At 39.8% G+C, this 20,702-nt stretch overlaps 1 protein-coding gene across 1 annotated transcript in view; it reads left to right on the top strand.

Annotated features, from left to right (window-relative positions):
- EXT2 (exostosin glycosyltransferase 2) overlaps positions 1–20,702 on the top strand; it is a 78,186-nt gene that overhangs the window by 32,148 nt on the left and 25,336 nt on the right. Inside the window, exons 7-8 of the mRNA XM_061462162.1 lie at positions 2,476–2,607; positions 15,936–16,125. Coding sequence (XP_061318146.1) covers positions 2,476–2,607; positions 15,936–16,125 — 322 coding nt within the window. The remainder of the gene's footprint in view (positions 1–2,475; positions 2,608–15,935; positions 16,126–20,702) is intronic.

Here is a 20,702-nt window from a genome sequence, read left to right on the forward strand (position 1 = left end):
AGCTTTGGTTGTTACGAAGCTTGATGTTCATAGATATTACAGTATAAACAATCTGAGTTAGAGCAGTATAGGAATGCTGTCATTTAATAACAGTGACATAAAGTCCTGTGTGTATGACACACAATTAATAGCTACTTAATTGCTATATAAAGTTACATGTTAAAAGGCTACATAAAATAATTTCTCCTTTCTCCTTAGTGCTGATTGTAGCAATGGTTCTAAACTGTTGTCTAATGTGAAAATGAAATCTGAAATCTGTGTTCTTACTTTTGTTTATTTAGGGTGCTTGAATAGAGAAGTTTATTGTTCTGGTCAGTTTTAATTCTTCATCTGCTGCTGGTTTTATATCAGTTGCTGTATGAGTTCTGGATAATACATTTTCTCTTAAGAAATGGAGCATGGGGTAAGGAGTACTTACATCCTGTGCTTAACATGTGGTGTTTCCTTGATTTAAGGTCTTTTTGGTATTTTAGGAAGGCAGACATTATTCTTGACCTGTTTGTATAATTCTCCTTTTACAGGTGGACATGCATAATACTCATTTTGGATATATATAATCATAGAATATTCATTTTGTTCTGTGTTCTTGGTAATCAGCTTGTTAAGTCCTACCAGGGAGAGAAATAAGGGAGAGGGAAGTGATTCTGTTCTAGAGTGAAATGGCTTTGCATTGTCTCTGGATGGCAAGCTCCAGAGAGGTGTAAATTTTGCACATACTCTGATATCAGTCTCCTTAGTAGAATTCTGAAATACTCTGAAGTAGTGAGGCTTACGGTTGTTCATGTTTTCTCCCAATAAACGTAGCGCTCCACAGAGCACTTAACTCTTTTCCAGTTTGCTTATTTAATTATAACTTGGCTTATTTTAATCTTAAATGTTTACAGGACTATTTTGAAGAGCCTGTTTTGGAAAATACCCATAGAGTAGAGTTTTAGGGCCAGTATTTCAGCAATAGTCTTTAGTTCGGAATCCCATAGCTTGCACACAAGGTACAAGGTAGAACATGTGTGAATATGTGCATATTTGCCTGTTGAACTTGTATTTTCCCTATTTATAATCTTTCCTGTATCCTGTTATGTAGCATAGGAAAGCATCAGCACATGGTCTACATATTGGAATCACTCTTTGTCTTATATTAAAGTACTGTCTTGCAGAGTGAGACACACTGGTAAATGAGAGTTATTTTGGGTTCATAGTACCAAAGTCTGGTATTCCTCCAGAAGCTCAGTATTCTGTCAGTAACTTAATATGCTAAATAATATGGCTTAATATTATCATAGTATATGATTAAAGCCTTTTTGCTGTTTAAGGAATCTGTGGCAAGAGTAATATAGCACTAGCCCAAATTTGCATGTTGTCTTCAGTGGTTACATTCTGGCTCTGAAAGCTTCTTATGCTTCCAGTGAATGAAAAAAAAACCTTTTAATTGCTCTATGACTAGATGCAAAACACACTCTTACAGCTGATACTGAACCATAAGGAGATTGCCAGTTTACGTGCTAGATGCTTCAAGGTGCTGAAGTTTCCTCAAGGAAAATTACATTGAAATGAATTCATATCTCTTGGGACGAAACTCCTGAACTGCATTTACTGGCAAAGTGTGTTTCCTCCTGGGTTGGTTGGGGTCCTACAGGATCGTTGGATGGTTCTAGGCATTTCAAAAGGCTGTTTACATCTCTAACAGAGAATCAGTTAAGTCAGCATTTTCATTGCCAAAAACCTGTTTTTCTTCCAGCATTTATGTGTTATACAGAAACTGGGACAAGATTAGAACTTGCATGACAGGGACTTAGCTGGAAGATGACTCATCTGTGCGATTCAGTGCATCTGTGTATAAGAAAATCCCGTTTCGTTTCAGTGGTTTTACACTATCTTGTAAATCAGATGAACAGTTGTAACAAATTGGCACACACATGTACTTTTATGTAAAAATCGTAGCATGTACTTGCATAATATTTGTTTTCTGGAAGACTTGGGAAGGTGTTAGTTTGGTTCATGAGCACTGACATTCTCCAGCTGATCAGCTGTCTCGAATACTGATGTTAAAAAGTGGCTTCTTTTAGGCTGCATGCTTTGTTTGGCTGTTTAGCTGCACTTTGGATTCCTCTGCCTTGGGAAAACGGAGTATAATAGCAATTTCTTCTACTGTTAAACTGCTTTTGACATTTTTCAAGAGGGAAACATACGACTAAAGTGTGAAAGTGATTCCTTCATGTATTCTCATTCTATTCAATCACTTGCAAAGCATTGCTGCTGCTTCCTTTTATTGGTTGCAAATGCTGGGTTTTGGGGAGTGGAGCTGAGTTTGAAGCCTTCAGGCTCTATGGAAATATCCTAGCTACAATAAACATGCCTCCTAATTTAATCTCCACCATACACATTGACTGCATGGAACATACCATGCATGGCAAGCCAATATTGATTATTAAGCATTGGATCTGTGCAGTGTGACAGTGAGCTTTATTCTCTTTACAGGCAAGGTGGTTCTGGGAAGCATATTTTCGATCAATGAAAGCAATTGCTCTTGCTACTCTTCAGATTATCAATGACAGAATTTACCCATATGCTGCCATTTCTTATGAGGATTGGAATGATCCCCCAGCTGTGGTAAGCAAACTCGTTCGATTTACTCATAAAACAAATTGTAGGTTTGTTGGGGTTTTTGCCTTGTATAAAAGGTATGTGCTATGAAACTTGGTAATAATTCTGTGGGTGCGTGTTTGTGTATGTGTTGTGTTGTTGTGTTGGTAACTTGCACAGATGAAGCTAATATATTTTATGACAACTGGCAAAATAACCAGCAGTGCATTTTATATCCTGACAGTGAAATGCGAACTTTTTCCTTTTGCTGTTGCACACACTAAATCGCTTGCTTATTTCTTTCTTTCTTTCTTTTTCATGCCTGCATCTACATACACATGCTTCTTTATTCCTATTGAATTGAGAAGCTGAAGCTTAGTCGTCTTAAAAGTGAACTAACTGCAGTGGAAATACTGAAGATCTTACACAGTCTGCAAAGCTTTTTCCTGTAATTCTGATGAAATAGCTAATTCTTCCTCTGCCTACAATTTTCTCCATGTTATTTCTCCATAATTTCTCTTATAAAGGCACTGATGATCAAAGTTGTGCTGGGGAATTTTGTTTTCCCTTTAAAGAAAAAGAAGTTTCACTGTTTGAACCCACCTCTGTTCAGAAGAAACACTGGAGTGTTAATTAACCTTCTGCACCAAGCAGCTGGTTCTGATTTTTTTACTATATAAAAGCCTGCAGATGATTTTCACTCATAATCAGTTAATTTTCTCTGTGTCAAAATATAAAACATAGTTTTGTTTTACTAATAAAACCAAACTTGTTAACTGTTTGGCTTTATGATGGTGTAGAGAGAGTTTCTCTGCAAGCTGGGTAGGAGCTCTTAGGAGTAGAATGTGTTTTACTTTAAACCCTTCATCCCAATAGTGTGACCAGTTGCTGACTAAGAGTTAGAAGCTCATTGCTGGCTTTCAGAAGATGATTTTCTGTGGCTTAGCCAAAGGCATTAATAATCTATTGTTTCATTGCCTAAAGAGAAAATGTGGCACTTGGCAGTAATTAAGGAAGAAATTAAGCTGCACAACATGTGCTTTCATAAGAGGAGATCAGAGCATCTTAATACCATTAGATGATGTTAGCAGAACACCTTGAAACATCTAGTAAAAGGAAGAAAGTAGGTTTAGGATTACTCAGTCTTTATAGGGGATGCAAACCCATCTTCTCCTGGGTTCTCTCTCTCCATTTCTGGGGAAGCCAGTCTTACTCTGAACAACAAGCAGGCTTCTTTTTGTTCTTTGTTTTTAATATACACTTGGAAAAACCATTTATGTTACTCATTCAACCTAGAGGTTCTTGGGCAGAAGGTTTACGACCACAGACACAGCAGCATACAGAACAGAACTCTGTGGAGGAATACATAACAGGAATACCCTGCTAGGGCAGTACAAGGAGTGGGCAGGGATATTGTGTCAGTGTGCAGTTGCAAAGAGAGGTTAAAGGCTGTCTGCAATTACACAGGCTGGAGTTTGTCCAGGACGTTGGAGTTGACACCTCATATCGTGATTCTCTCATGCCACGAATGGTCAGTTCCTTGGTGGTTTTATGTCTCAGCTGAAAGAATTTGATGTTTATTCTAGTCTATGAACATTGCTTAATATGTGCATGAATTCAGTTCTTGCTTCAATATGAAACAGCAATGTCATTTAAAGTTCCTTTATGGGCTGTGTAAGTTCCATATTAGCCAGCAACAGAGAATGCTTGTGATTGTTTCTCAAAGGGTCAGTTAAAGCAAATGGAATTCAGATCAGGAATTGTTCAAGGGCAGTTTACATTTGTAGAACAACAGTACCCAATTCTGTGGCATCTTTAGCTGGGGGGGTTGATAGCTACTCCTTCCATCAGCCTCTTTTGTTTTTTGTTTAAGGCAGTCAATGCTGTTTGGGTTTGACCCTTGTTCTTTCATTCGAAGCAAATAACAGGAATCTTCTCCAATTTATCTTTGAGATTTTTAGATATCCTTTCTCTGACTTTATCTCTTTAAGAAGAGAGCATATTACAGCTGTGATCTATAGGAGAGCATATTTTTCAGGACTTGGCTGATTTGTAACTTCAGACAATTTAGAATATAGAATAATTTAGATATATACAGTATCTGCTAATAAATACAAAGTCAATTTCATAATAGTTACTTTAATTCTTTTAAATATTTGGTTTATTTTTAATAGCTGTGCTAGTCAAAATTCCACAGTTGGTGTCTGCTTGTCAGGGCAGTCATGGTGCACTTGAGCCTGAGTATGTTTCTCATCTAAGCTTGTGCCTGATGTCCATTCACAGCACTGTTACAATTTCTGGTAAGCCTGGATAAAACATTATAGCTGGAAAGTAGATACGTAAGTACGTTTGAGGTAGGGGAAGATGCCAACTGTATCCTCTAACTCTGATAAGAAAATAGAGTAACTAAAGATGACTTGAATATGTTCCTCATTTACAGGAAAATTGCCATATTTTTCTGTAAATAAACTCCAAGACTGAAGATTTTATAGAGAATTACTTCAGTTCAGCCCCAGGGCCAGGATATGGGTAACTTTTAAAATGAAACCCCTTTGAGTTAACATTAACACAACAGTGAAATGTGTGAATAACTGAGTGTCATAAATTCTTGCATTACTGGCCAGAGCGGTACCTCCAGAACTTGCCACGTATATTCTGCCTTCAAACTTAGCCAGCTCAGCACCCAGTTCTTCCAGCTCTGCTTGTTGTTCCTTGTGATGCTGTGGTCAGTAAGGTTTAATGCAGTGATCATCTGTATTGCTCTTGTTCCTGTTACATGGCTTAGATAGAATCGTGGAGTTGCAGAAGACTATGTAGAAGCTGTTGGCAGATGATCAGAAAGTGCAGAGGTGCAATCACCATTTTAAGGCAAGATGCTTGCAGCACAGAGATCCCTGTGCTCTGAATAGTGAGGGTTGAAAATGAGAGCATGGATTTGCCTATGGAATATTTACACAGGAAATGCCAGCTTTAATGGGTTTACGAGCTTACTTGCTAGGACAAACACACCTTTCTGACAGATAGGAGGGTTTGCTGTCTGTGCAAGATCATCGTGCAAGATCATCGTGCAAGAAGAGGATCCTTACCTAGAAAGAATCCCTGGCCATGGTTGCTTACCTGCCTGTCTCCTTGGTTTAAGGATTCTTTTTCTTTGAGTGCTTATAGGTTTTAGTTTTGCTTAGGATGTCATTAGGATCCTGAGAAGTAACAGAAAACAGTATCCTGGTTGCTAAATGTTTGCTTCCAATATTAAGATTCATCATCTGATTTCAGTCTATTTCCTATGATTTCGTGTAGTACTGCCTCTTGTTATTTTGCTTACAGTAAGTTAGCAAACACTGAAGAGATTACAGCCTGTAAGTATGATAGGTAAAAGAGATTTTTAGGAGCCTCAAACACTGGATGACATTTGTAACAGCAGCACCTATGAAGAAAAAGCTGCATCTTTCACAGAAGACTGCCTCGAGTTTGATGTCACTTGCAAAGCAGGACCAATAGGCACTTATGGCTATTTTCTGAAGCTTTTCTCTTTGTTTTATTTTTAACTCTTGGTACTCAAGATTTGAGTATCAAGAGTTTGACTCTTGATTCCTCAAATTAGGAATGAGGACACATCTGCAAACACAGTAATGATTGCATTCTCTTTTCAGCAAAATTACACTGATTTCTTTGTATCTGAGGAAATGACTCTTATCTTGGACAGCGTGGAAGTGATATTTGTGCGTTTAAAATCAGTGAAGCGTGATCATGGCTAGGTCTGCATATAGATAAGGGTGATCAGAGGATGATCAGGGGACTGGAGCACCTTTCATGTGAAGACAGGCTGAGAAAGTTGGGGCTGCTCAGCCTGGAGAACAGAAGGCTTTGTGGAGAACTCAGAGGAGCTTGCAGTGTCCGAAAGGGCTACAGGGATGCTGGAGAGGGACTTTTCATCAGGGACTGCAGTGATAGGACAAGGGATAATGGGGTCAAACTGAAACAGGGGAAGTTCAGGTTAGATATAAGATGGAAGTTCTTTACTGTAAGGGTGGTGAGGCACTGGAATGGGTTGCCCAAGGAAGTTGTGAATGTTCCATCCCTGGCAGTGTTCAAGGCCAGGTTGGACAGAGCCTTGGGTGCCATGGTTTAGTGAGAGGCGTCCCTGCTCATGGCAGGGGGTTGGAACTGGATGATCTTAAGGTCCTTTCCAAGCCAAACCATTCTATGATTCTATGATTCTATAAGCCTTATTCCTGTTCTCCAGATATTTCTCAAGTCTCAACACAAAGAAGCACCAGCCTGCCTTGTGTTGAGTCTGTAGTTTCCCAAACACTTTTAACCACACTAAGCAGGTACTGTTGCCAAAAGAAGCAGTCCTGCACTTTTGTGCACTTGGATGACGACTTCTCTCTCAATGTGCTACCTTCTTTTTAAATTTTCTAATTCCCTTGTGGTGAATTAATAAATTTCATGATATAAAAATGAAACAGCAAAAGAAAAAAGGTTGGAGGGGAATGGGGGGGGAAAGGGAGTGGGTGGCTGGAAAGCTGCTTTATTTGGCGTTAGTTTGGTTTATATTGGCTCAAAGTTATTAGTGAGACTGTTGCCTGAGTATCTTCACCACCATGTGGATACAGCAGCAGTACAGGGTGTTTTTTCAGCAGGAGGGACTATAAGGTACACAGAAGATAAATGGATATGCAGTTAATTCTGTAGTTAGTACATTGCATTGAGGAGCTGATCCGAGCAGTTTTAGGTGTTTGTATGGGTCGACTGAAGACTCCTTGGCTTTTCTGTGCTAAAAAAAATGCATTCTGAAATGGATTATTTTCCTACTCACCCATTATCCTGTTGAGGAAGTGGAAGACTAGTAGCATATGACAGACTAATATGTTATGGAATAGTACTTCAAAATAGTACAACAAAAAAATGCACTACAAGCTATTTCCTCCTTTTAATGAAGAGGTGCAAATGATGCTTTTGGGGCCTGAAATTCATTCTTGGACCACTTGAATCCTTTATCTCAGACAGGCTGTTGCTGCAAGCATGGGAGTTTAGTGCTTCTTGTATTTCTTGGCCCTAGCATTATCCGTTAGGCAGAAACAATCAGTTGTATTCAAGTAAACCAGAAAATGGTCACTTCCATGGTGCGCACTGTGATGACTACCAGTTTGGGCTGGATTTGAACTAATGACCCGGGTTTGAGATGTGATCTGTTATCTTCAATTAAATACTTTATTATGCTCTAATAGAGGTAATTTGCTTTCTCACTTGTGCTTCTTTATAGATCATTTCAATTCTCCTCTTGCTTTGCATCATTCCTTGCCAACGTGTGGCTTTCTGAAAAGTGAGGAACACAAGGTTTTTCCAAAGTTTTTCAGTTGCTTTTGTTGAAATTCTCTCAAGACTGTTTAGAATGCAGACCTATAAAACATGGAAGGTTTTGCTTGACAGGGGCTGCTTTTGAGCTTTGACCTTGGATGATACAGACCATAGTCTGAGATTCACTTGAGAATATCAGTATGCCGAACAATAAACATACCAGATTTCATTTCTTCCAGCAAGGCAGAAAACAGCATCATCATTTGGTTTAAACTAAACCAGCCAAATTAACTTGGTGCAAAATGTGCCATTCATTTAGCAAAGCCTAATAAAATGTTCATTTACACAATACTTCGTGAGCTTCTGCCAATGACCAGGCACTTGACACTTGTTAAACAGCTGAACTGTTTCTGAGCTATTTGGCTAGGATTTTACAGCCCTCAGCCTCCAGATAATGCCACTGTTACAACTGTACTTCCATCCCAGTGCCATTCTTCATCTTCAGAGCATTAAGCAAATACTGACCTACACTTCTTTATTGACCTGTAAGTGAAAACAAGCTAACACCTTTCTGGGCAATGCTCATCTTCTTTCCATTGTACAATATTAGGTTTCCGTTCCTGCTGTATTTCCAGTTACCTCATTTGAATCAGCTGCATGAAATTTTCCTTTATTTTGTTAGAAGGTACGTATTCTTTCTTATGCTAATTAAAGTTCAGTTTATCAGTATGTTTTTTCCAGTGTTAGTATTAGGGAGAAGTTGAGTATGCCACATATATTCCGCTACAAGTATTGCCATTTCTCTGTCTCTGTGAAACATGATTTAACAGTTGGTTCTTTAACTTACCTGCAGAGATTAGGATTCTTCTCCTACCCAACGGTAGATAACCTCACAGTTATCCTATGGTGTGTGGCTAGTATCTAATGTGTCGTTTTATTTCCATTGTAAATAGTAATCTTTGAGGCATGAACAACCGATTGTTGAATTCAGTTGACAGAACCAGAAGCTAGATTTCATGGAATCATAGAATAGCTAGGGTTGGAAAGGACTTTAAGGTCATCCAGTTCCAACCCCGCTGCCATGGGCAGGGACACCTCACACTAAACCATGTCACCCAAGGCTCTGTCCAGCCTGGCCTCGAACACTGCCAGGGATGGATCATTCACAACTTCCTGGAATGGGTTGCCCTGGTTCCATTCCAGTGCCTCACCACCCTTACAGGAAAGAACTTCCTCCTTATATCTAACCTGAACTTCCCCTGTTTCAGTTTTAACCCGTTACCCCTTGTCCTGTCACTACAGTCCCTAATGAAGAGTCCCTCTCCAGCATCCCTATAGGCCCCCTTCAGATACTGGAAGGCTGCTGTGAGGTCTCCACGCAGCCTTCTCTTCTCCAGGCTGAAAAGCCCCAACTTTCTCAGCCTGTCTTCATGCGGGAGGTGCTCCAGTCCCCTGATCATCCTCATGGCCTCCTCTGGACTTGTTCCAACAGTTCCATGTCCTTTTTATGTTGAGGACACCAGAACTGCACACAGTGCTCCAAGTGGGATCTCACAAAAGCAGAGTAGACGGGCAGAATCACCTCCTTTGACCTGCTGGTCACGCTCCTTTTGATGCAGCCCAGGATACGGTTGCTTTCTGGGCTGCGAGCGCACACTGAAGCCGGCTCATGTTCATTTTCTCATCAACCAACACCCCCAAGTCCTTCTCCACAGGGCTGCTCTGAATGTCTTCTCTGCCCAACCTGTAGCTGTGCCTGGGATTGCTCCGACTCAGGTGTAGGACCTTGCACTTGGCATGGTTAAACTCCATGAGGTTGGCATCAGCCCACCTCACAAGCGTGTCGAGGTCCCTCTGGATGGCATTCCTTCCCTCCAGGCTATCAACCGAACCACACAGCTTGGTGTCATCGGCAAACTTGCTGAGGGCGCACTCAATCCCACTGTCCATGGCAGCGACGAAGATGTTGAACAAGACCGGTCCCAACACGGATCCCTGAGGGACACCACTCATTACTGGTCTCCAGCCAGACATTGAGCCATTGACTACAACTCTTTGTGTGTGGCCATCCAGCCAGTTCTTTATCCACCAAGCAGTCCACCTGTCAAATTGACATCTCTCCAATTTAGAGACATATATTTAACTTGAATGACATTTTAGTTCCTAAGATTATACAAAACTATTTAATACCACTGGGTTTTATATTCCCTAAGAGCTTTTTGCTTTGTGTTTAGCTCAGAAGCAGGCACTTAAACACACAATTGAGAGACATGTCTGTCATCTTAGCAAAGCTGTTTTTGAGATGCACCCAACAAAAGATTTTGCTGGCCAAGGATGAAGGTCTCATCGCTGTTTTCTTACCTTATTTGTTGCACTGCCTGGTGCCTCCTGTGGCTGCACAACTGGGCAGCTTTACTGTATATAAGGGGAGCCATTAACTAAAAATTATCATTGTTAATGTTAACAACAATAGTTATGGATGATGATAATAATATTAAATGGATAATGATAATAATAGGGCTTTGTTGCTTTGGCTTCCATAAATCATCTTTTCAGTACTCACTGTCTTTTCTGGCTTTGAGAGTATTAAAGGTATTTTAAGCTTCGTTTTCCCAATTTATATTATACCCTGGATTTTTTGGGTCAGGGGAAAGGGAAAAAAAGAAAGAGAGAAAGAAAGAGAAAGAGAGAGAGAAAGAAAGAAAGAAAACCCATGAATCTTACTATTTTTCTCTCTCAAATTGCTCAAATATTCTCATAAAGTTATAATATTATAATATTCTTCCAATAGAATGGCAAGAAAATTGATTGAGGGATTCCAAAAAGCATAACTATTACGTCAGCTGTAAATATGAACTCAGATCTTGACTTCTCACTCACTTCACAAATCTATTCCTTTGACACATTACTGAAATCAAGGAGTTGAAAAGAAGAGCCTGAAGCTGAGTGTTTTGTTGTAAAAGAATGTGTTCAGGCAGTGGATTCTGTCAGAAGGGCTCAGGCAGCTGATTAGATTTAAGTGGCTAAAAACAAGTATGCTGAATAACTGTATTATAATTATGTGATGTACTTTGGCAATCATAAGTCACCATTCGTAGCAGTACTAGATTTTATCACTCAAGAAGGAATAGGTAGAAACTCCTGTCCGTCTCGTAGCTAATATTTTTTGGAGGAGGGTTTATAATCTCCATCAAAACATGAAGTGGTGGCCACTGCAGCTTGGCTTGTGATTTTGCAGAGTGTAAGCACTATGGTTGGTTCTGGAGAAGGGGGTGAATTCCTTTGGTTTTGTCCTATGACCATTTGAGGGTGGGAAGCATGATGAAATACTTTCTGAAAGTGTTCAGTAGAAACTTATCATGAATAACTGGAGCAAAATAGAATAAATCAAGGCTTTTTTTTTTTCCTGGTCTGGTAATTCATAATTGAAACCACATTGAGGTTAGATTGATATTCAGAACAAACCAGCTGAAAAAGCCTTACCCGCAGAGGCAGGGGATATACCTCTGTTTTGCTTAGGTGTATAGAACTGCTTAGCTACTGTTGAAGTTCAACACAGTGTTGTCCTTACTTCTGTGCTTTTAAAAGGCAATTGAGTTGTTGCTCAAACTGTGTGGTTTCACTAATCTGTGGTTACAACAAGAAGTCTAGTTATTGAGAATAAAACACATAAGGAGGAAAGCCCACTGTCCTGTTCATGGGAGCAATGAAATTCTGTTATTCTAAAGTGTTGCTGCTGAGTTTTCTCATGAAATGATAGCTGGGAAGTTCTTGACTCTCTTCTGTAATACAGGACAGCCTTACACGGTCTGGTTTTTTAGAGACCATTCTGGGATGCAGTTTATAATGTGTCTGCTGCATCTTTCTTCAGGTCTCTTTCAACGGTGCTCAATGTGCATCAAAGTAATTTTGGGATAGGATCCTGTGTTATGTCTAGTATTTTGCCAATACCTTTGAGGCTCTGTGGCATTTGTTATGATTAACCAGTTCTCAGGCCAGTTGTGTTCACTGACATCTTGAAGCTCCCATCTATCTCATTTGTGTAACCTGCTAAGAACAGTCTGTTTAGAACTTCTCTGCTAACTTGAGCCTGAAGACTCCACATTGAGTCCAACCTTAAGCATCCCATGCAATGAGAATTCAGCTCCCTTGCTACCTTGTCTTTAATGTGTTAGCTTTTCCTAAAATGGAGTCAAGTTGGTTTTAATGATAAAGAGGTAGGGCAATATTTGATGTATCTCTAGTAAAGGAAGGTGCCTTATTTCTAAGGCATTATTACACATGCACTTTGGTGGATAGCGTGCACAGGACAGCTGCAGCAGTATGGATCCTTCCTCGTATACATGCCCATTCCTTAATTCTCTCTCCACTGCTTCAGGTTATACCTAGGTTCTTACTGTCATTCAGGTCCCACTACTGTGGATATTCATGTGAACTGCAAAGAGCTGTCAGGTGATTGAGACTGTAAGACTTAAGTGACATGCGATTACTCTTAGGAAACTGGCATTTGAACTTGATCCTTTTTGCCTATATAAGCAACCTATTAATCTTAGATTAATTATCCTGGCTCTTCTAATGATATTAGTGAGAGTGAAGGGTTGTCTTATCCACAGCTGAGTGTCAGCACTTTGTCAAAGAAAGGTGATGGATGATCAGTCCACTGTTGCTGTTTGCTCTTCTTCCTGAAAGTTCCTCTGAATTCCCATCAGGAATGTTAATAAAACTGGGACTGGAGGGAATGTTCCCTCACCACTTGGTTTCTTGACTACTGACTGGGAGAACCCATCCCTATGTCATTATCCACTTCATGCTTTGCTGCCATAATAGAGATTTAATTAGGTTGCTGTTGAATTAATCCCCTCTATGGTTGCTTTTCCCAAGCAGAAATCTGGAAGACTTTAGCAAATTATGGAGGCTTGAATTTGCCTGATTTCCTGCAGAAAGTGGGGTCAATAGGTCTCAGACTGTAGACACACTCTTCAGGCAGGCAGCAGGGGGTTGGCTCTTAATGGCACTTTAGAGATGCTTAATTGCCTTTTTGAAATGTTTTTCTCAAATGAGAGGTATGGTTCTCCCATCCATTAGTGCGTCTACAGGCCTTTCCCTCCCACTATCATCCCTTAGTAGGTGCATGAGCAAAAACACCTCAAAAGTTGCTTTAGTTTTCCTAAGTTATAAACAGCAGGGGAGGATTTTCATACCTGACAGTAGTAAAAGTTGGAATTTAAGTATTGTACCTAAAACTGAAGGTTTTAAGAGAAAGCATGATACTTTAGGCAGATGTGCATGTGCTCACACATTTGCATCTGTATTTTTTTTCTGTAAGTAACCAAAATACTCTTAGATGGCAGAGAAGGATTAGTCCTTTTCCAGAGGTATTATACCAAGCAATTTGTTAGGAAATACTGTTGCCAGAGAGAAAAAGTAACTAGAAAACCTTCAAGTGGGAGATACTAATTTAGGTGGCAATATTCACCCATAGTAAATAAAGCACTGTCCATAGAGTGTTCTACCAGTTACTACTACTTGTAGGGCAGAAACACAAGATTTTCTTGGCTCTCTGAGTATGATGTTAAACCTCTGCTTCAAGTATTAATGAAGAGAGGTTTCTGAAAGTTGTTTTAAGAATGATGTTAAACCTCTGCTTCAAGTATTAATGAAGAGAGGTTTCTGAAAGTTGTTTTAAGAATGATGTTAAACCTCTGCTTCAAGTATTAATGAAGAGAGGTTTCTGAAAGTTGTTTTAAGAAGCTGATCAACGTTACAAGGGTCATTTGGGTGATAGCATTCTTGGAGTGGGGGTTGTGTGGAAATGAATCTGTAACATTTTAATGAGATGGATTACGCTCTGGTAGCATTTACATTGTGATTTGCTGGAGCAAAGTCAGAGGGCTGTCCCCATCTGCCACCAGTCATCTTGTAGAATTAGCCAAAGGATGTGTAATAGATTTAATTTTAGAAAATGCAATAATCTGAAAGCAGATTTGTTTCTGCACATATCAGCTGCTGGAGTAATGGATGTATATTCATTTCATCAGGAACTGTAGCGACAGGACAAGGGGTGATGGGTTCAAACTGAAACAGGGAAGTTCAGGTTAGATATAAGGAAGAAGTTCTTTACTGTGAGGGCACTGAGGCACTGGAACAAGTTGCCCAGAAAAGTGGTAAATGGTCTGTCCCTGTCAGTGTTCAAGACCAGGTTGGGCAGAGCCTTGGGTAACATGGTCTAATGTGAGGCATCCCTGCCCATGGCAGGGGGGTTGGAACTGAATGATCTTAAGGTCCCTTCTAACCTTAACTATTCTATGATTCTATGATGTATTTTCTAAATTGCTGAGTGCAGTCCTCTGCTGTCCCAGGTAGCCAACGTCCTTTTCATGAACCTAAGTTCTGCATTATTCTGTTACTATTCCTATGTTATCCTATTACTCCTGTTGGGTTGAAACCAGAACTTCATGCTTTCCATTAGGAAACTCACAAACAGCTTATGCCAAGTGTTACTTGTACCAGACCTGATAAAGTACGTGTAGCTGAAGACTACTCTGCCTTTCCAACTATTACAGGAAGCCTACTAAAAGGTATTACTCCTACTGACAAATCCTTGCCAGGAACATACCTTTAGACCATCCTGGATAAAACAGTATGTCTGTGCTGTGCTTAACTTTAAGTGTCTTTTCCACCTTCAACCTTCAATGTTGCTGTGTTTGTAGAAGGAAATCATATTCACATCATATTTTTCTCTCCTTTACCAAAATGGTCCAAAAGTTATGATCTCTTTTAGTAAATAAGCTCTCTATATCCTTGTCCTTGAAGTTACTCTAGTTAGAGGTGTCTAATCGCTAAACATGAGGAAGGTGTTTGCTGGGTGTATAAAGTAACCCAAAGTCTAAATAAAGAAATGGAAAATTGCAAAGTTTATTTCCTGCTAATATGAACAGATAACTTTGAGTCTATAAAACTTGCATTGCCTTTTGATACAAGCAGTCTTGTGGTATGAATTTAACTGGAGAGTCTTGCAGTATTTCTGTAAACTGCTGGCAGTTCCTAACCTCTTCTGAGTGTTCATAGTTTTTACAGGCTGGGATTCAAGACTTCCCTTCAAAACAGCATCACTCAGTTTCTGCTTTCCCAGCTCCCCTTTTCACCTCGTCCCAAAAGGTCCTGTTTTTCCCCTTTGCTTCTCTCTCCGACCCCTGCTTGGAACGTCAGCTGGAATGGAAAAGTTGAGACTGAAATGCCGACGCTTTCATTCCTGTTGAATGGTCCCTGCACTGCTTCCTCCCCCGTGTTGTCAGCTCCAAAGGAGGTTGGCACATCTAGTGAGAATTTAGTTGTCTGTCTTGGCTTCTGCCAGCTGAGCTGGCTTCCTTATACTGGCAGTATACTGAAGTAAGACCTTTTAAAGTCTTAAAAGGGATGGCTTAGTTAAAATTCATGAGAAGTAGATCACTCTCATCTTTGCATCTCATGCCTTCTTTTTTTTTGTTTAATGTAATAGGTGGTTTTTTCCATCATTAAATAAACATAGTTTTATAGAAGCTAGTACATTATTCTTTTTAGTGCCTGCTTTTGCCTTTTTGCTTGGGTATACATTTTATGCCAGGTTTATGATTTCATTGCTTTGGTTTTGTTGTAAACCCTTTTTTTTTTTCTTTTGAAATGGTGCTGATTAAGTTTCTCTTGGTTTATTGAGTCCTGACTATAAATAAGATTGTCTTGCAATAGTGATTAGTAAATGAGAATTGAGTCGTGCTAACTGGGTTCAAAATGAACCTTGGTTTTCCTTCTCTACAGGTCTATCTGCCCCTTCCACTTTATTTTTTACTTAAAACCCCTCTTGTTTGCAACGTTACAGCTAGGCAAAAATGAAAATTGAATTAAGAAATAAATTGGAATAAAGGTTTGGAGAAGTCAACCTGCTTGAGCTGAGCAAATTCCAAATCTGATGGTCTAGTCCTGGCTACATGATATACTCCCTAACATAATAATTACTCCCTACTGTGGTAAGTCACTTCAATCCAATTGTTTACCTGTTTTCTTCTTTTCCTTCACAGAAATGGAGCAGTGTGAGCAACCCACTCTTCCTCCCATTGATCCCACCTCAGTCCCAAGGATTCACAGCCATAGTTCTGACCTATGACCGGGTGGAGAGCCTTTTCCGAGTCATCACCGAGGTGTCTAAAGTGCCTAGTCTCTCCAAGTTGTTAGTTGTCTGGAACAACCAGAATAAGAATCCACCAGAAGGTAAGACCCCCTGGTAGGTGTGGTGGAGGCGGGTGCATCTGGTGGTAGCATGCTTATTTTCATGTGTTACAGAATGACCCCTCTTCTACTTAATGTGTCTTTGAGAAGTATTTCATGGATACCTCCAAAATAAGAAATTTTGAAATACTTGCATAAGAAAAGCCAAAGTAGATTAAAAGGGAAAAGCATTCCAGTGGTTGTGCTGCTAACTTAAAACCGTAGAATGGTTTGTGCTGGAAGGGACCTTAAAACTCATCCAGTTCCAACCCCCTGCCATGAGCAGGGACACCTTCCACTAGAGCAGGTTGCTCCAAGCCCTGTCCAACCTGGCCTTGAACACTGCCAGGGATGGAGTAGCCACAGCTTCTCTGGGCACCCTGTGCCAATGCCTCATTACCCTCACAGGGAACAACTTCTTCCTAATGTCCAGCCTAAATCTCACCTCTGTCAGGTTAAAGCCTTTCACCTTTGTCCTGTCACTACACACCCTTGTAAAAAGTCCCTCTCCAGATTCCTTGTAGGTGCTTTACACGTGAATCTCTCACTCTAATTTGAAAATGTGGTGGTTTTATGGAACAAGAAATGTTGTCTGCTAGCAATACATGTTCGAAAAGATGCTAGATTGTGGATTCTGTCTGTAGGAACAAAGCGTGTTGTAAGGACTCTTCAATTTGTCATTATCTAGTCAGAAGCTTCAGCTGCTGTAGCCTTCCACTCTTGGAAGTTAGCTCTTCTGCATAGCTGCAAGACACAATGTAAAAATGAATCCCTGACCACTAGTCTCAATTTACCATCTTCTAACAGCTTCTCAGAGCCAAGCTATTGCTACCATTCACTTGGATCATTTGCCATTTTGGCAGCTTGCTCCAGTTATGAGCAGAGCAGCTTTACTGTTTGCTTTTAAAAGAGTCCTGAAATACTGCAGTGCAGAACACCTCAAGTTTAGTGGTTTATTCAGTGTTTTGCAATCCTTTAGAATGAGAGGTGTTGTAAATTGATGATAACTGGAATTTTTGCAGTACGAAGGGTTTGTTCCTAAAAGCAAAAATGCTCTGGTGTTATATTCAGTTGTGTGAGCACTGGATGTGCGTGGATTTAACCCAAATGGATTGTTTCCACATTTCCCTTGAGTGAGTCTGCGATAGAGGAGAGTCAAAGGAAATCAGTCATTAGAATGATCTTTTTTTGTTAAATCCTTCTATTAATTTTGTATTTAGAAATTCTTGAAACTTGAAGGGTGTTTGATTTTTTACCACTAAGTCATAAACTAGTTAAAAAACCCCACAACAATAAAAAACCCAACAAGCTTTGCCTGTAGAGCTTAAAATCGTGGGTTTGAGAGCACAGTTGAAAGCAGTTTTGCCTTTACATTACCCTAAGCATTGCACTGAAGCAAATAATTGTAGTGTCCCTTTATTGCTGTTATAACCATTGTAATCTCTTGGCCTATGGCTAGAGAGGTCAGTTTGATTAAATGAACTTGTTTTATTCCAGATCCATGCAGGGCATTCCACTTGGCTCTTTGGCCAGTCTCTCGTTCAGTCTGTCTATTAGTGATCCTAATCCTTGGACTTCAAAGCTTCTGCTGTTTATAGCCTGTTAAAGCCAGGAAGTTTCTGATGGATTAGAGCAAGGAATGAGTTTGAAGTTTGTAATGTGCACCACTGTCACTGATAAGGTCTGGTTTATTACCCTACAGTAGTATCTGCTCTTTTATGGCTATTCACTTTTAATTGGTTATAGTAAAGCTGAGGTGCTTAACCTCCTAGAGCATCAAGAGCTGTATTTCCTGGTCCTTTCCACGTAAGGGATGCATTTGGGTACAAAAGCAGATCTTGGCTTTTGTTATTGCAGCCGTTTTGCGCATTTGGTTTGTTTCGCCTGTGTAAGTGGGAGGGCTGAGTGAAGGACATCCAAGTTGTCTTCCTTAGTGATTATGTGCAGTAAATTGAGAAGTGGATTTAGGTCTCCTGAGATGTAGCTGGCATAGTGCCACACAAATATGACGTGGCTGCTCTGCTCCTTTCCTTCCTCTATCAACACCAGCAATACGTTAGAACTGAAAATGACATTGTTAGTAAAGCAATATATATTGGAAGTAGAGGGAGTCCATCCCTAGGAATGGAAAGCTTTAAAGTACACGCAAATTGTAAAATTAACATTGATTTGGGGGGATTCGGTTTATTTATTTTTTAATGAAAGCTTATATACTTTTAATAATGCCTGTATGTAATGCAAGTCAGCAAACTCAGGACTTGAGGTGAAACTAGAATAAACATGAAATATTCTCTTCTAAATATTGGACAAAAATGAAGATGCTGTACTGCTCAAATATGCCATTCCATAAGATAAAAATCCTTTTTTGCTTTTCCTCAGCATTTAGTACAGTTTATATGAAAAGATGCATTTGTCAGCATGAGAAATGTTCTGTTGTGGGTGCCCCATCCCTGGCAGTGTTCAAGGCCAGGTCAGACACAGAGGCTTGGAGCAACCTGCTCTAGTGGAGGGTGTCCCTGCCCATGGCAGGGGATTGGAACTGGATGAGCTTTAAGGTCCCTTCCAACCCAAACCAATCTATGATGCTATGAAAACACTTCCAAATACGTATGTTTTCTGGTTTCATATGCATTAGATTAACTGGTTATTTCCATTTTGCATCTTTCCAAACTGGGGTACCCAGAGGTGAAGTCTTCACCATCACTCAGTAACGCAGCTTCAGGGCAAGGAGTTGATTCAAGAAGGTCCTGTGCTTTGGCCTCTGTTTCCTTAGTTGAATACACCACCTTCCCATACTTTCTATATAGGTACATGTAGAGGGGTGGAAGCTTTGCTGTGTATTTTGAGGTTTGCTGAATCTGTGTGCCAAAGTAGGAGCATTGTGCTTTGGGTGAGCCTGGGAACCAAGGGTCTAATCTTTTGGGTTTGAACTCAGAATATCAGCAGAGCCTTACAGAAAATAAATGTCACAGGAACAGATAAATCTATGAGCAACACAGATACCTTGTAAAAACATTTTGAAACGTGGAGTGCTTGTGATGGTAAAAATCACAGAGTCATAGAATGGTTTGTGTTGGAAAGGACCTTAAGGTCATCCAGTTCCAACCACCTGCCATGCGCAGGGATGCCTCACGCTAGACCATGTCATGGGATCTTATATGTGACATAGCAGAAAGAAAATACAAAATGCAATGATGATTTTGATCTGGAACCTTAAAGCTTTATATAATGAACTTGCTGATCTTAAGTGCTCTCTGGATTCAGGGGATTCAATCTCTGCTCTGTGTGTTTGGCTGAATTTTGCATATGTTCTCAGCCATACAGAGTGTGCAAGAATCCTCCCAACCCAGCAGTTAAGTCAGCAGGCCCACAACTGCGTATATGATATTAATGGAGAGATTAAATCCTTTGAAATACTCTACATCCAGGGAAAGAAACATTGTGGTCCAGGTGCCTGTGGCTGGGAATATTTGTATAGACAGGATATTTTTCATTGTCTCCATCAGCCAAATACCTTTGCCCTTTCATTTGTAGCTGGCTAAATGGCTAGTTCTGAAAGTCAAGAAAATAGTCTGATAGGAATTTCCACCAATGTTTCATTGCATTTGTTTCAGATGATGGAAGAAACCATTTCGTCTACTACTTCAGTGGTATAAAAATATCTAAATAGTAAATACTCAACAAACTACAAATCATTTACCTTGATTCCTTCCTAGGTTCAGAGTCACAGAAGTGAAAAGTATGTTTTAAAGCATGTATACTTTCTGTATAGTTCTGTCAGTGGTGATTCCTGGAGCTAAGTTTCTGATACACTTGGAATAAGATGGAGACTATAAGGAATAAGATACAGACTGTAATGCTTATGGGTATTACTGCAGTAATCATCTTGTATTTCAATTTGATACTGTTAAAGGATGACACTGATTTGAAACACTGGGGATAAGGAACCTGAGCATCAGGAACACTTTGCAATGTTATTTCCAAGGAAACCTAGAAATCTACTGTAACAAACCCAACTTAACAAAACTGGACTTCAAATACTGTCCTAGAAACCAATATTCTGGTTTCTTTTATATAAGAGGAATTCTGTGCATTACAGTAGGCCAATATAAACATTATAATGTAAGTAGAAAGCACCAGATCTGCACAGATCTAAGTTGAAGCAGGTGAAATGCCTGAATAGACTTTTTTTTTTTTATTTCATTATTGCCATTATTGAAGGAATTCTGATAATAATTAAATGTGATATAGAATCATAGAATGGTTTGGGTTGGAGGGCACCTTAAAGCTCATCCAGTTCCAACCCCCTGGCCAAAGGCAGGGATACTTTCCAGTAGATCAGAGGTGCTTGATGATGTTTCTGTTAGTGTTTTGAAACTTCAGATTCCAGCTAAGTTCTGCCATTCAGCCTTTGAGACTGAGATAGTACTTATTAGGCTTCCATCATCCATGTTCAGTTTGCTGAATTCATACAGATTACTACAGAGCAATTAGAATCTAATCAGAGTTTATCAAAGATCAGGGAGGAGAGCTAAGCGTGGTATATGGGATTCTCTGCAACTGCAGGTATGTACAGAGAA

This window comes from Pezoporus flaviventris, unplaced genomic scaffold (assembly GCF_033815535.1).
Source record: "Pezoporus flaviventris isolate CSIRO_AGI_PZ_B2104156 unplaced genomic scaffold, CSIRO_AGI_Pfla_v1 ptg000035l, whole genome shotgun sequence".
Lineage (NCBI taxonomy): Eukaryota > Metazoa > Chordata > Aves > Psittaciformes > Psittacidae > Pezoporus > Pezoporus flaviventris.